This window comes from Caretta caretta, chromosome 15 (genome assembly GCF_965140235.1).
Source record: "Caretta caretta isolate rCarCar2 chromosome 15, rCarCar1.hap1, whole genome shotgun sequence".
NCBI classification, from domain to species: domain Eukaryota; kingdom Metazoa; phylum Chordata; order Testudines; family Cheloniidae; genus Caretta; species Caretta caretta.
In genome coordinates, this window is record NC_134220.1 from 13,553,025 (window position 1) to 13,569,525 (window position 16,501).

Here is a 16,501-nt window from a genome sequence, read left to right on the forward strand (position 1 = left end):
ATAGACAATAGGCTGCCTGTTGTGGCTGTGCTTAAGAAAAGAAGAACCACTTCTGCAAACCTGATCTGCCTTCTCACTTGCAGATGGGGATGGGCAATGGGATAGGAAGGGAAAGCAGGAGGCCAAAGAAGAGGAAAGAAAACACATGCAGGATTGTCTAGCTCAGGTGTTTGCTCATCATTTTGCCCTGAAGTGGATGGAGCGCAGAAAGCAACTCTAAACTTCCCCGGCAGCATAACACCAAGAGGAGAGGAATACTCCTGGCTGGAGTAGGGGGAGAGGAGACAAGAGAGAAAGGCTCCTTAAGCCTGGCTCCCTGCTTAGACTTTAATAGAGCTGTGCTAGGAATGAATTTGGCCATTAGTACCCAATTCCTGTGGGGAGTAGGAGACAAGGTGAGTGAGGTAATAGTTTTTATTGGACCACCTTCTATTCAATGAAAAATATTACCTCACCCACCTTGACATCCTGGAATCCACACAGCATACAAACCATGAGAGTAGGAGAGGCAGTTTGGTTGCAGGGGAACCAAGTCACTTCCCACTGCACCTGTAAGCTGAGCCATGTGCTCTTGTGCAGGTCTGCCATGGCCTCCACTCATGCTGCATTTGTGAGTACAGCAGAGGCCTGGCCCTTCCTATTATGAATTACAATGACTTGGTTAGTAAATCATGTTGGGCTTATTAAGGCCCATGAGAAGGTCCATCCACCCCTCTGACATTTGTTTAATTCTTTGCATAAAAAACCAAAACAATTCAAGCCAGAGTCTCATTTAGCTGAGGAGGCATTGAATACTCAGCATGGCAGAGCATGCTGGCAGAAGCTTTGTTTGGAAATGCAGCTTTTGTTCATACGTTAGATCATTCCTTGCACATTAAAGTTTGAGCCTGCCAATACAAATGTACCATTAGTCATGTGTATAGTTCTACCTGAAGATTGGGCATAATGTTACTCACAGATATGAGTGTCTGCAGGATCAGACTTGTCTTCACCTACATATACCCTGTCCCAGTTGGTTCATGGAGCTGGATGCAGTAGCTTCCTACTGATGGAAGCATGTGTTTGCTTAGAAATTCTCATGCCCAGCTTCCCAGAAGCTGTCTTTGTCCACTTCTCATCCATTTAGCTGGAGGTTCTCATTACTCTTTCTTTGGAAAGGCTGTGAATCTGCAGTCTACTCCCTGTGCAGACTGGGGCTATGACTCCACTAGAGAGCTTACAGTGCATGCAGCTGGGCCACTGTCAGCTCTCTGGTGGAGGTGCACTAAGCTGACAGGAGAGAGCTCTCCTGTCGACTTAATTAATTCACCCCAATGAGAGGCAGTAGCTATGTTGATAGGGGAAATCCTCCGGTCAACATAGTGCTGTCTAGTGTGGGGGCTAAATTGGTATAATCTACGTTGCTCAGGGGTGTGTGTTTTTCACACACACCCCTGAGCGATGTGGTTACACCAACATAAGGTTGTCATGTAGATCAGGGCTTAGTCTCAAAATACTTTTCCTTCCCCATTTGGAAATCGCTCAGCCCCTCCTGCACAGTGTGACCCGCAACACTAATGCACCCAAATATCTGAAATGTAGGCCTTTAGCTAGTGAGGGACTGGGGGCTTGTACAATCATAGAACTGGAAGGGACCTCGAGAGGTCATTGAGTCCAGTCCCGTGCATTCAAAGCGGGACTAAGTATTCTCTAGACCATCCCTGACAGGTGTTTGTCCAACCTGCTCTTAAAAATCCCCAATGATGGAGATTCTACAACCTCCCTAGGCAATTTATTCCAGTGCTTAACCACTCTGACAGTTTAGGAAAAACTTCTAATGTCCAACCTAAACTGCCCTTGCTGCAATTTAAACCCATTGCTTCTTGTCCTATCCTCAGAGGCTGAGAAGAACAATTTTTCTCCCGCTTCCTTGTAACAACCTTTTATGTACTTGAAAACTTATGTCCCTTCTCAGTCTTCTCTTCTCCAGACTAAATACTGAGTGCCAATGTGGATTGAGCTGCTGAGTTGCTGTGAGTGTCAGACAGGTCCAGTGAGGATGAGTCAAGGAAGGAAAGGAAGCCCTACCAATACTGCAGCTCACATGTCTGCAGGTTAAAGGGGTGATTCAGTGTTTGTAACAAAAGATACTATTTTTCCCCCTCTGTAAATCGTGGAAGGGCTGTGATTAAAGTATTGTTAGTAAGATGCTGTTCTTTCCTCTTGGGCAGGAGGACCACTGAGATGTGGTGTTGGAGAAGGGAGTGAAACATGCAGAAAAACCCACACAGGATTAGCTTTGCTTAGAGGGACACTTTCCCTTTTTAATTCAAGTTTTTAGAAGCTGTTTCATATGCTCCCTCAGTTCTGGGGGAACCTGAGGGATGCTCAGATCCTTGACATTCAGGATTAGCTCATGCGCTTGCTGGAAGAGCTCCTTCCCCACAGCGTCCTCCACCCGGCTGCGCCACTCTGCCAGCTTGGGTCGGTTCTCAAAGATGTCACAGCCACTTCCAACAGGCTGCAAAGACAGAAGCAAAAACACAGTAGCACAACTTCCATGCGAACAGTCCAAACCGGAATCCATTTAGAGGGATGGGACCAAAAAGCCATTTGGAATTAAAAACAAATATCAGCTGGATCAAGTCAGATCTGGAAGATTTGAGGGTTTGATTTCAGCTCATTTCAAGTTCTCCATTTCTAGGAGACTAGAGTAGTATCTGAGGATATCTGTAACAGCTACATAGGGACACAGAGAGATAGCAATGTAGTCTTCCCCTTCTGCCCCCTATCCCAACATTAACAGGAAAGGCATTCTTGAGTTTTCATTGGAAACACTTCATTGTTTGGGTTTAAAAATCCCTCTGCAGAGTTTGCAACCCAAAACTTAGAGTCATGCTAACACATGAAAGCCAGAATGTGAAGAGACTAGTATGTCACTCCGCTGGGCAATGAAAATAGACAAGACAAACTGACAGCAAAAGTGTCAATAAGTATGTTACAAACACTATCTCAAGAGATAATCAATTTTATAATGAAAAGTAAAGTAGATTCACACCAGCCAATTAAAAGGAGACTCCTGCAATACAAAAGCAGGTACATCATTCTTAAGGATACATACAGTGGTACTTCAATTGTGTGAATGTGTTTAGGGATACAGAGGAAGTCCTCGCTCTAATATATAGAAATGTTTTCTTTCTAAGTTTAGTCTGTATGCTCAGCACTTCAAGGAAAATGAAACAAACAAACAAAACCCTCACAACTCTGACCCCCAGACTTTTCCCTGTGGAATTCCCAGTCTGAGGAAGGGAAACCATGCACTTCTCAATCAGTTTAAAACACAGGTAGTTTTTCCACAGTGCTGAGCATTTCCAGGTACACTCACCCTAGAATAAATTTTAGTAACTTAGGACCTTTCAGCTAGTCTACTGATTTCCACTGATTTCTGCCAGAGGACCAGTAATCAGAGCAGGGTTGAAGTTCTTTGTTCAAAATATTTTTCATTTCCATAGGAAGTGTCACTTCAACGCTTTCAGTTTTATCCAAAAAGTTTGAAAGACAAACGGGCAAAGAGAACTCTTATTTGAGATATTTTTGCAGGACCTGAAAGCCATGTGTCAGCTCACTCTCCCAGCAACACAGCTTGCTTTGTCTGAAGTCTGGTTGGCAACTGGAATCAGTAGGACCAACACTCACCTGCATGAGCTCCACAACAGCCATCAGGTCTGCCAGGGAGATCTCGTTGCCCACAATGAAGGGCTTGTCCTGCAGGAACTTCTCCTCAAACTGCTTCAGAGCAGAATTCAGTTCCTCGACATTCTCCTCTAGTGTCTCTGGAGAAAATGGCTGCCCTAGAATGAGAGGCACCAGTACCTACCAGAGAGAGGAAAATGCAGCTCTAACATGTTACCTGCCAATTTTTAGTCCATCCACCATGCAGCCTTGGCACCCTGAACCACTCTAAGTATCCCTCATTAGTTTATAATGGAGTGGGCTGAGTTAACTGGTACTGGAAACCCCCTCTGCTAGGCTGGCTAGCATAAAAACCCATTGCATCATATTTGTCCAAATCAGGCAGTCTTGTTCAGATTCTCTTCTTTGGAGACATTTGCCTTAAAAAAAACAACAACAACAACATTTCACACCAACTGCAATCACAGCCCCTTGTTTCAAGAGGAGAGGCCTGTCTCTGCAGAGACAAGCGACAGTTATGCCTAGTCAGTCAGAAAGCAGGAGGAAAGTGGTCAGTGTCTGGCACCATCTCACCCTTGCCGGATCAGTTACATTTACTTACTACTCTGGACTGAGTACAGTGGAGACAATGTTCCCGCAGATTCAATCTTGGGAAGAATTGGGGCTAGAATATAAAGGAATCTTTCAGCAGGAGTAAGCGGGTCCATTACAATCCATCAGGAAGAGTGCTGGCTCACCAGGGAAGCCAATGCAACTCAAGTTCCAGTTTGGTTTCCAAATATCAGCTGGTATGTGTCTTTGGCTAGTGAGGCACAACACCCAGAAACAGTCCCAGTCATCCGTACAAGAAACTCCAAGCAAACAGCACGTCTGGCATTTTCTAGCTTTTGAGCACTGAACTTTACAACCTCAGTGCTCTTTTAATGTCATTTTTGGGATGTAAGAGATCTACACTACCCCGGCAAGGTACCAGCCTGGTAAGATAGTGACACTCTACATTAAGGTCATTCTGAGTACGCCCCCCCAATCCCTTGCCGCACACATACTTTATAGGAAATAGGGATGCTAGGAGAGGGGAGGTTGAATGCATTCTACATGCTACAGCACTAGCAGGTGCTAGCAGTCAGTTCTCATGTTATCGGATATCTTTACCTTGGTTATGAAAATTTTGCACCCTTTTTCCCGAATGGTAGCGTGCTGCCAGGACAAGTACTCATCAACCCGGGCCCGTTTCTGCAGGTCTGAAGGGTACCAGTGATCAGGAGTGTTGAATTTTTGGCTCAGATAGAGAAGGATCGCAATGCTGCCCAGATAGTAACAGGGAACAATGGACAGGTGAATTAAGAGGTTATTGTCTCCCCTCTTCCCCCCACATCTCAGAATACTCTGACTACCAATAGCTAGGTCAGTGAGTTAATACTGACAGACCCAAGAATCTCCCCATAGTCCCTAATAACCAGTCATGTTCTGTAACATGAGAGTTACAACTCAGACTTCTCTCCCTGCCCCCCTTTCCCTCACTAGAAATGTATATACCATAGCAACATCTACTTCCTAGCACGGCTTGAAGTCTTGGGTACTTTTCACAAAAGAAATGGTTAGAAACTGAACATTTTTAGGATTTTTTTAAGTTTTGCTTTTCAAGATGAATTCATTTTGAGGTGTTTCAGTGAAATGAATGTTTTAGTTTTGAAAAAGCATTTGGAGTTTCTGCAGTCCAATTCCAGCCACTTCCCGGTGTGGGGGGTGGGGAGGAAGGGAGAGAGAAAGCGAAAAAAAAAATCCACTCTCACTTTCGCTTCCCCCACCTTCCTCCAGAAAAGTGAGAAGAAGTGGATTTCCTCTTCTCCTTCCTCCACACTTTAAAAAACAAACAAACAAACAAAACTGCCATGTGATACTTTATCCAGCGGCTGAGGGGGGGGGTCAGCCATCCAATCCCACTACCGCCTGTATTTTCAGTTGCAACTTGAACCACTAGAGCAATTTATACAATTTACACTGGACCACATACCCATGATGGGAAAGCTTCACATTACCAGACCTGTAGACATCCTCAAGCCAGCCCATCCTGCACAATCAGCGACTCACCAGATCCATGGAACTTTGCAAGTATTGAGCCTACAGGCAGCTTAGCTGCAACATCACCCGATGCAAGTGGCTGGGCTTGGCCAAAGTTTGTCCTCATCTCCTTGTCTTCAAAGATGGATGCACAATTGCAGCAAGGCATAAGGGACAGAAGGAACGGGGAAAATATAGGACTGGAAGAGGCATAGATGAGTGGGGCTGATAAATAGGAAGAAAAGAGAAAGGACATGAATGCAGAAAAGACAAAAAAACAGCATATAAAAGACAGATAAGCCAAGGCATGGAGAAAGAGATGAGCAAGTAATAAGGTAGAACACTGAGCAGGGGACATAGCAGGCAGATGTTAAGTGTTGTGATGTTAGACCATGCATCAGAAAGTTGCATTTGTTTCAACCTTACCTTTCTGCTAAGGTGAAGGCTCCATCCTTTATCGCTGGTACTTTCTTCAGCGCATTCACCTTGCCAAAGTCTTCACTATGGTTATGCCCTAAAAAGATTTAGGAGGCGATTAAGGAGGCGGTAGCGGTGATGGCATGCAAGGAAGATTCAGTGACTAGAAGGAAACAACCCGGCAAAGTTTAAATTTAGCACCCAAATCAAGCTAGATTCTTTACCCATTAGTGAGGATCAGCAGAGTCCCTGGGAATATTTGACCATGACATCTCAACTTTGACCACATAAGGAAAATTCCTGTTTATTTTCCTAAGAGAGCAAGTGGGCAATAGAGCTCTATAACAGATATAGATTTTGCCTGATGCTATCTTCTCTGTTCATCAGCTTAGCATTCCTGTCTCTCTCCTGTTCATTGTCTGCATGTTCAGTGTTCTGACATTTGTTAATAGGCTTGTAAGGCTCAATTTATGCTGGTAATCTTGTCAGCTCGGGCCTCCTTCATATCAGATATCTGCTGCTTTAATATCAGATACCTGCTGCTAGAGCGTCCCAAGACCCCTATCAGGATCCCTGTGCGAGGCACTTTACATAGGCAGAGTGACAGCCCCAGAGGGCATGCAGTCTAATTTTAAGATGAGAAATAACAAATGGGTGTAACCGAAAGAGGGAAGCAGGACAAGGGTAACAGTGATAAAGTGAAAAGAAAAGGAGTACTTGTGGCACCATAGAGACTAACCAATGTATTTGAGCATAAGCTTTCGTGATAAAGTGACAGTTACTTTGGTCTAACTGGAGCGCAGCTCAGTTCAGATGCAATTAGTTTTTCAGGCCCTGCTAGCGTGAGGCAGGATTTCAATCATGCTTTTGAAACATGAAAATGCAATATTGTATAACTGAGTGCTGTGACACTTTTACCAAACCCCTCAAAGCTGCTGTTGGAGTTCAGGGTATTTTCGGTCAGTTATATGCATTATAGTTTGTACTCAGACATCCGTTGCTTTCGATTATCAAATGGAACTGCCACCATTAGTTTATTGAAGGAATAACTTGCATCAGGCAGGGAGGGGAGAGAAAGGCAAGCTTTCAGGTCTGAGATAGGTAATAGACATAGGCATGGGTTTGCATTCTCATGACAATTCTTCAGAGTTCAGATACAAGACAGAAGGAAAGGGATGAGCTTTATAGCCTGAAATGAAAAATATTTACCTGAAGTCTGAGTGCTCTTCACATCAGGGCCCAATCTGAGAACTCTTCCATGCACAATTAGTGCTTGTCTATCTGGCTAGACTCACACAAGTCATCCACTGAAGTGTTTGCAAGATTGGGCCCTTTGTTTTCAAGCTCCTCTAACCAACTTGCACAAGTGAACCTCGGAGAGCTAAATGATGCAACTCTCAAGTCTTTTGTACTAACATTCTGGCAGCCGATCCCCAGATAATGCAGAACCTTCTGGGAATTGGTTTAGTTTTCTGATACTTGAATAGTCACGAATGACGCTTGCCATCTTCACACAGTGAAGTGGTTCCATTTCGAACACAGCCTCATTTGGCAACCTTCCAAAAAGGATATGGAGATTTTTCCATGTTTCTCTCTCTGCTGCACTCTAGAAATGCCTGGAGAATTCCAGGCCTAGACTTCACTCAGGCCACACACGCCATTCGGGGGCGATTCCTGTTCTGTCCAGTCCTCATCCTTTGTATTTGTTTCCCTGAAGCTGCCCAGAATGTTAGAGAAGTAAGAATGCTTCAGAAGACTTGTTCCTCCAGCCAGCCTCCGGAGCTATGGAAATTCACTTCCAAAGCACCACCTCTGAAATACCGACCATCCTTTGGCTTCAGAATGAGGCTTCTAATGGTTCCTGAACTCTGCTTTGCAATTAGTGGTTTTGCTGTTATCATACAGATTAAATGGGTCTGGTTTTAGTTTGATGTGTGAGATTTATGCATGCAGCGCCAACACTTAATAGAAGACTGGCTTTTATTTTATTTTTTTAAATACAGCTTAGCCTGTATATTGTGCTTTTTAGCCAGGGTTTGGTCTTTACATATTAAGCAGGATCTGTTGCGATGAGCTAACAGGCAATTACCATTTTATAAAAGAGCTCTGAGGCATGGGTGTAGTTGTAGGGTAAGGGGGGGGGAGCGTTGCCCCCCCAAACTGCAAGCCTTGGGCAAGCATGGAATCCCCACCCCCCACTCCCACATGGCCCCATTGGCCTGCTGGAGCTTCCCCCACCCCCCCCAAATATAGACATCAAACTACACCTATGCTCTGAGGCCTTATTTAAGGTATCACCTAACAATGGTGGCTCTTCCAGGGAAGCAGAGCATCTACTTGTTTCCAGTGGTCCAAATTCAGACCTTGGGCTGAACTTTGCGCCCTCCTCAGGGCGCCTTCCATGCTCAGCAACTCTGTCAGGATTTGAGAATAGGGCTTGAAGCAAGGGTGCAGATTGGGACTGAAGATTTTACTACACCCTTCACCTGCTGCTCCATATCCCATATGTCTGTCTGCATGCTGAGGCAGCATAGGGGCCCATGGTTTGTCTGTATAAAAGGCTATAATAACCCTGATTTTGCGCCATGAATGGATGCCTATGTCCATGCTGGTACCACTTAGGACCTGAACATAACCAAATGTATTTAACTTATAAGCGTTTCCATAGGAATCCAGGAGGTTAGTGCAGTCAGAGATACAATGCACTTTAGAATCCCTGTAAGGAGAGCAAATGTAGCAGTTCTTCTCTGTTGTAGTCATAAGCTACATGTAGGCTTTGGTAAAGCCTAGTGCTGCTACTGTATAGCATAGAGCATCTGGAGCTTGCGATTTTGTTGAAATCTCCTTCGGTCAGTCCAATGACAACGGAGTCAGTTTTTCACCCTTCTCAGTAAGTTCACTGGCTTGTCTCCCCCTGCCCCATATTTTAGTGGCTCATGGTGGTCATTCCTGAAAAGGAAAGGAGCCCAAATGTGTGTGTGTTTAATACGTTAAATATTCTTTTAAACTGACAATGCCTCCTTCCCCACGGTACCTTGAATAATCTTATTAATCTCCCCCCACCAAAGTCTCTAGAAAGGCAAATGTCAAGCAAGAGCAAGGCATAGAGAGAGGAGAGAATATGGAGCAGAACTCTTAATTATTAGTAGGCTTTATTGCAAACTCAGGCTTCCCCACTGAATGAATGGAAGCAAGCATGAGACTTCTTGGGGAGAGCAGCTGTGCTGCAAAACACTAGAGTTTGCCATACTCTGAAACCTCCCCTTTCAGTGTAACAGCTGTGTTAGTCTGTATTCGCAAAAAGAAAAGGAGTACTTGTGGCACCTTAGAGACTAACCAATTTATTTGAGCATAAGCTTTCGTGAGCTACAGCTCACTTCATCGGATGTCACTTAACCTTTCAGTGAAGTAGTTAGATGAAAACTGGTGGATTAACTGGTGTCAGGCTGCACTGGGTTATATCAGTGAGCACTGGGAAAGGAAAGAGTAACTGCAGAGTGCCTGCTCAAGAAACTGCATTTCTCCTTCCTGCTGTTACTGTAAGAGGGACCTAGAGCAAGAGCTGCAGTGTGTTGCAACAGCAACCCAAGTAAATCTTAGGCATTTTTAACATGCCCATGACTGCAGTCTCAAGATCACCCCAGGATACAAAGCCTAAATCTGACATTATGCCGTATTAGCAGCCAGGGGGATGAGGGGAGTAGCTTGTAGGTTAGTAATTACAGACAGTTTCTCTTTTCTGGTTTATTCCAGCCAGGCTTAAACTACATTTTATGTCATAAGATGGATGGCAAGGGAGCATCCCTGCTGTATCCGCTCACGTTCACCTCAGCAATAGGGCTGCAGCAGGAGCCAGAGAGGCATAAAAGCTCTGCAGAATGTAGGGCAGGAACCAGCACAGGGTCCGAGACACAGCACCCAGCAGCTGCTGCAAGGTCAGCATAGACCCATTAAGGCCACATAACTTTGACAGATTCTTCTGTGTGTGTCATAGCTCAGCAAGCTCCCAGCTGGGGCTGCCTGAACTCAGCCAAAATGGGATTTTTCATAGGCACAGTAAAACCCCAGGAGTCCTGTTTGCAGAGAAGGGCATCCTATTACATGTCCCTAGTTCACACTTCCCTTGATGAACTATTGCCTTTTGGTACCAAAGACATTCAGTAGGCACAGCTTTGACTTCAGGACAGCAGACTTCTGTGGTAAAGAATTGGCTGAGCCTCTCCAGAACCAGCTGGGGCAGTTCCAGTTACCAGCATCAGCATGACAACATAGCTACTGCCTGGGAGGCAGGTTGTCAAACATGAGCAACTAAATGAGACTCATAAATCCCCCACTGGTGTGTTTATGCCACCCCTCTCCCCCACATGCTATTTTGTTGCTTCAGACTAGCAGTGCATCCCCCACCACCACAGAACGCATCTTGTGCCCCATAGTAGCAGGGTATGGAAGGGAACCTCCAGAACTTTAGAGGATGTAGCTGGGAGTACTTGGATTACTTTAGACTTGGAGCAGAACTTCCAGCGTCTGCCTCCAGATAGGAAGAGACTTGATCTAGAGTGAGCATTTTGTATGTAGTTAGGTGTGCTCTGAGAATGCTCACAGGATCAGCCTCAATAGGCAGGGCAATGCCAGCTTTCACCTGGCATGAGGATCCCACTGGTGCTTAGACATGAGATAGGCATTCAGGCGCCTGCCTGAGGCAGCAGTAGGTATACCCAGAGGCAGAAACTTAAGGACCTAGGAAACCTTTTACAGTAAGAATTTAGGCACGGAGGAATTTGAGACACCTCTAGAGTGAGGTGGCAGCTGAGCAGGGGTTTTGATGATCGCCTTGGTGCCTAAACTTTGGCCTTAGGTGCCTCAGAAGTGGCAGTTATGTGCCTAAGTGTGTGAGGCATAGGGGCTAAGGAAGCGAAGAAAGATCAGAGTCACAGAAGCAGGCTGGGCATAATGCTCTCACTTAAACAGGGAATAATGGAGAGCTCTCCTTAGCAGTGCCAACATTCTGGGTAACACAGTTTAACTGAGAGAGGAGTTGCTGCTCTTTGTAGATGGAATATCCATCTGGGATGAATGAAGCAATTAAGCGCGTATTAATAAATGAAGGACGAGGAAGAGGAGAGAAAACACAAGTCATGATGAAAAGTCTAAAATCCCTGCTCCCCTTTCAAAGTTTTAAGGCTTTTGAAAGGTGAGCCTGCAAAGGAGGTTTTTAAAAAGAGTTGTGCCTTTTTTGTTCTTTATGGTGGATAACAACCCACAAAGGCTCTTTCCCTCCCTTCATTATTTGTAACATGGTCTCCTGGGTTTTTTTTTTTTAAAATTTGTAAAGCATTATGAACATCAAGGCTAGATGACCTCCTGGAAGACTCAGAGGATGGTTGTTATGAACTTGAACCAAAGGGCCCACAGCATTAAGTTTTGAAACAAAAGAGTCATTTATCCAGAGTGAACGAGTACTTGTGACACCTTAGCACCATATATGCTCAAATAAATTGGTTAGTCTCTAAGGTGCCACAAGTCCTCCTTTTCTTTTTGCGAATACAGACTAACACGGCTGCTACTCTGAAACCATTTCTCCAGAGTGTTAGTCATTGACATTAGATAGGTATTAACAAGATTCAGAGTAGCAGCCGTGTTAGCCTGTATTCGCAAAAAGAAAAGGAGGACTTGTGGCACCTTAGAGACTAAAATTTGAGCATATGCTTTCGTGAGCTACAGCTCACTTCATCGGATGCATGTAGCTCACGCAAGCTTATGCTCAAATAAATCTTAGTCTCCTTTTCTTTCTGTATTAAAGAGACAGACATCAACCAACAGCCAAATTTAAAGCGGTTTGATGAGAACCCTTCCTTTCCCAATTACTCGGCTTTCACTCTTGTGCGGTCACCCTCCACTAGCTCTCCAGTCACCACAAGCCTTACATCTACTCTACAAAAGGTTCCTCCTTGCTGCTTGCTGACAAAGGATGTTGGCAACATGCACACTTGAACTGGTAAGCAACATGGCTGTGTGTGTAGTGGAACTGAGGACTAAACACGTTCAGCACCATGCCAGCCCCCCCCCGAGCGCGGCAAGTTTCAGCGCTGTGACGTGGCAGGGTAGACAGTGCACCAGTGCTGGGTGCCGCACTCCCCTGGTGGAGGTGGTTTTTTCCGCTGGTGCCGCGACTACACAGCCGCATTAGAACACTGCTGCAGCAGCACTTTCACGTTGCTAGTGAAGACATGCCCTCAGTCTCTCTAGTCCTTCTAGCACCTCAGTTTTAGGGACTGTGCAAGAATCTGCTTCAGGGTCATAATAGGGAGACAAAACTCAAGACTTTTTTAGTGTTAAAGATGACACGAGCGCCAAGGTTTAGACCTAGATCAGCAAGTCTGAATTACAGGAAGCTGGAGACAACTCAGCCTAGGCAGGACTTTTCAGAAAGCATTTCTGCTCAGCGCTTTGGTCTAGTCATGTCATCGTATAGGAGGAACATATTTAGTGGAGCATGGAAACAGCATGACATGTAGCAGCCTGCACATGTGTGTGACAGCAAGAGCATGGCCCTGGCCCCATTCCTTCACTTAACAATGCTCATCAACTGCTAGTATGCTTAACTGTTAAAAATCAGAGACTGGGTATAACCTTGCACCTCCCAAATGTGAGCCTGACAATTAAAAACAGCCAAGATGTGCAACTATTACAACAGGTTTCAGAGTAACAGCCGTGTTAGTCTGTATTCGCAAAAAGAAAAGGAGTACTTGTGGCGCCTTAGAGACTAACCAATTTATTTGAGCATGAGCTTTCGTGAGCTACAGCTCACTTCATCGGATGCAACAGTGGCCCAAAGTGAAAGTACAACAGCAGAAAAAGGAGCTTGAAGAGCTGGGGCTACATTTCTTTCATGCATCTAGTTTCCTATATAAGATTTCCACTGTCAACTGGAGGTCAGTAATGAAGAATAAGGCAAAAATCCCTGTGTGAAGAAACAGAGATACATTAGGGTTTAGAGCAAGGGAATCAGTTGCACCTGAGAAGTGTAACATGCTGATAGTCTGCACAGATCAATTCTCCTAAGAGCAAATGTTCTCCCTTAAGATGTTATTGCTGGACCCCCCTAGCAGAGTAATGAGAGAACACACACACAGTCCATCCCCCAGGTACAGGTGCCCTTCACTCACCTTTTAGCAGATCCACATGCTTGAACTCAAATGGGATGTTGTTTTTTTTGGCAAATATAAAGAGGGCTCGGCAGGGCTGGGAGAGGAGATCCAGAAAAAGCTCTACCACCATTCTGGCAGCTGGGATTCAGTGAGAGAGAAACCCTACAGCCTACAGCAGAAGAGCCTCTCACAGCAACTCAGCCTGCAGCAGGTGGCCTAGAGGCAGGACTGAGAATAACTTCTGCATACCTCTGCTAAGAGCCTTTAGTAAGCAACTCAGCCAGTGCTGCTAGTTACTTTGGACCAATCAGGAGACTGCAGGGCTCATTCAGGCTGGAAACACCCCAGTGCAAATTTCCTAGCCACGGGAACAAAGGTTGAGGGATGAGGGAGGCAAAAAGTAGATAAAGATTGACTTGGATTTATGAAAGGCATCTTGTCCTCTTATTTATAATGAGGAATAATTTAAAGCAGCTCAATAAACAAAACAGTAGAACTGAAGTAAAGCTATCATGAGCACTGGGTCCTTTCCGACCTCAGCCCATCAGTACTGAGACTGTCTGCAGTTCATGGCAGGGACCATGGGCAACAGTCTCAAAGACAGCTATGTGATGTAGGTGCCTAAATCCTATTTTCAAAAGTGATTCAGAGACTTATGAGCCTAAGTCTCATACAGAGTCAGCTCTGATTTGCAAATTGGACTTAGGGCAGTTTTGAAAATTTGACCCCTTGACACATTGTCTTGTGCCTAGCACTGTTAGTGCTTTATGGGATGAGCCCACCCTGTTTTCATTTAATGGGAGAAAACCTTTTAAAACACTGATCCTAGCTTGAATCATCACTGGATGGATAGCAAGAGAATTTATATCATGCTGCTGTACACACAATGTATTCAGGTCTAAGTCTCTAATCCTGCACTGAGTTCCATGGGGCCAGAATCCTCCACCCACTCAGAGTTCATTGCATGATGGGGGTCTAAATGCTTAACTGCTTTAGTGAAGGAATCTCCCACCCTGAATGATGCTGAAAAACAACTACATGACACTGACCTCTGTAATGTGCTTTGAGATCACAGGATGAAAAGCACTACGTGAGAGCTAGGTACTATATGACTTTTTTCTATATAGGTTTTTATCCACAAATCAGCTGTATTATGTTACAGATTTTAAGTGCCAGATAGTAGGTATAAAAGTGTAACAATCACTCCTGCACCGAACCCTGTCAGGAAACATTCTGGTTTATATGTATGGAAACTGGGTTAGTTTATCTAAGCTACTGACCACAAATTATCGTGAGGATTCTACCTTGAGCAGGCCAATGAGGTAGAAAATTTAAGTGAATTTCACAACATTTTCTCTCCCCCACCCCAGTCATGCCCACTGACATTTTAACAGACTTGAGCTCCAATCCCACTGCTTGCATGCAGTTTATTGCAGAATTGGGTCCCTAGGCAGAACTTGATTAACTCATTAATTCAAGTACAATGCACATTAGCTAAGTAAGGAATCACATCGCTTTATTCCACAGGGGCCTGTTTCATTGAATTACTTTCCCCTCCCCACCCATTTTATCTTTATTTTAGCATTATGATTTTTTCTAATTGAAGTTGATGACATAGGGCCTGTGCCTGCACATGCTATTGCTTTCCAAGTACAACAAGGTACGTTTCCAGCATGGTGCACACGTTCCTTTAATTGGCGTGGAAGCTCCCCCTCACAATACCTTGACATTTTACCTCTAAAATTGAACCATCTTTACTGATTCTTCTTAGCTTAACAAGTTCTGCTAAAGCTGTGCCAGCTCATTTGAAAGGACAGCCAACACCTGCAAGCACAAAGTGACAGGATCAGTCTTCAAATGGAAAAGCATTCTGCCCAAACAATTGCAACATCCCTGCAACAGCAAACAAAGTGGGAGACTTTGGCTCTTGTTTCATCAGCACTGCCTGTTTACAAAAAAAAAAAATTAAACCAAGGCCAACTGTTTTATTATAATTTCAAAGAACACTGCTTATTGGGAGGATGCAGAGATAGGTGCCCAGGTCCTGTTCATACAAGAGAACAGCTGAGCACTTGGAGGTCTACATGCTTTTTCTTTACCATGACTGTGACTTCAGTAGTCGGTCTTAGGAAGTGCGTTATAGGAAATAGCTGCTGTGCAGAGAGGGGGGTGAGGCAAGGTGGGTATCAGCATGGAGGATGAAAGATGGCTTTAGCATTATGCAGGTGCGATAAAAGGTATTGTATTCCCCCCTCCTTCTACAAAACTAGACCCCCCCCCAATCAATTCAAGATAATTTAGTCACCCATCTTCACCACCCCCCAAAAAGCCCTATCCTTCACTTGCCTCCTTCACAGCCCCCCCCGCCCCCAATCCACTTTCTGGAAGCCTTCCAGGGCTGCCTTCCCCCATCCCACCAATGCTTGATGTTACTTTCACAAACTTAGCTTAATATTAACTTTAAAAAAAATTCAAACACTAAACTCACGCAACTGACATACAGAAGGCTACATGATCATTTAATATAGTTTTGAAATCCCCAGTTGTACTGTGTCTAACTTAAATTGCAAGCTCAAGGAGCAGGAACTTTTGTTTGAAAAGCATCATGCCCACCTCTGCCACTCTAAACATAATATGGGGCAGTTGAAATGTGTCAATAAAAGGTTTAGAGCTAGCCCTGCCCTTGTGGGCAATCACATTAATGGTGTGTGTGTGTGTTCATGTTACAAGTGGTTTTATAATGACAGTAGAGCTGTCAAGCGATTAAAAAAATTCATTGCAGTGTTAAACAATAATAGAATACCATTTATTTAAATAGTTTTGGATGTTTTCTACATTTGCAAATATATTGATTTCAATTACAACACAGAATAGAAAGTGTACAGTGCTCACTTTATATTTATTTTTGATTACAAGTATTTGCACTGTAAAAAAAACAAGATAGTATTTTTCAATTCACTTAAGTACTGTAGTGCAATCTCTATCATGAAAGTTGAACTTACAAATGTAGAATTATGTATAAAAAACCCCTGCTTTCAAAAATAAAACAATGTAAAACTTTAGAGCCTGCAAGTCCACTCAGCCAATCGCTCAGACAAACAAATTTGGTTTCAATTTGCAGGAGATAATGCTGCCCGCTTCTTGTTTACAATGTCACCTGAAAGTGAGAACAGGAGTTCACATGGCACTGTTGTAGCTGGTGC

At 44.3% G+C, this 16,501-nt stretch overlaps 1 protein-coding gene across 1 annotated transcript; it reads right to left on the reverse strand.

Annotated features, from left to right (window-relative positions):
• Nucleotides 1-2,272: 2,272 nt before the first annotated feature.
• Nucleotides 2,273-13,541, reverse strand: LOC125623050 (glutathione S-transferase theta-1-like). The gene is made up of 5 exons (XM_048821889.2): nt 13,317-13,541; nt 6,160-6,247; nt 4,825-4,975; nt 3,676-3,852; nt 2,273-2,500 (listed from the first exon to the last, which is right to left on the reverse strand). The coding sequence occupies exons 1-5, from the start codon at nt 13,426-13,428 to the stop codon at nt 2,309-2,311; spliced, it is 720 nt and encodes a 239-aa protein (XP_048677846.2). The 5' UTR covers nt 13,429-13,541; the 3' UTR covers nt 2,273-2,308.
• Between the last annotated feature and the right edge of the window lie 2,960 nt (nt 13,542-16,501).

Coding starts and splice junctions, on each gene's coding strand:
- LOC125623050 (XM_048821889.2), bottom strand. CDS start 13,428: ATGGTGGTAGAGCTTTTTCTGGATCTCCTCTCCCAGCCCTGCCGAGCC. Junction 3,853..4,824: donor GCAAAATTTTCATAACCAAG/GTAAAGATATCC, acceptor TCTCTCTGGTAG/GTACTGGTGCCTCTCATTCT. Junction 2,501..3,675: donor CTGTTGTGGAGCTCATGCAG/GTGAGTGTTGGT, acceptor CTGTCTTTGCAG/CCTGTTGGAAGTGGCTGTGA.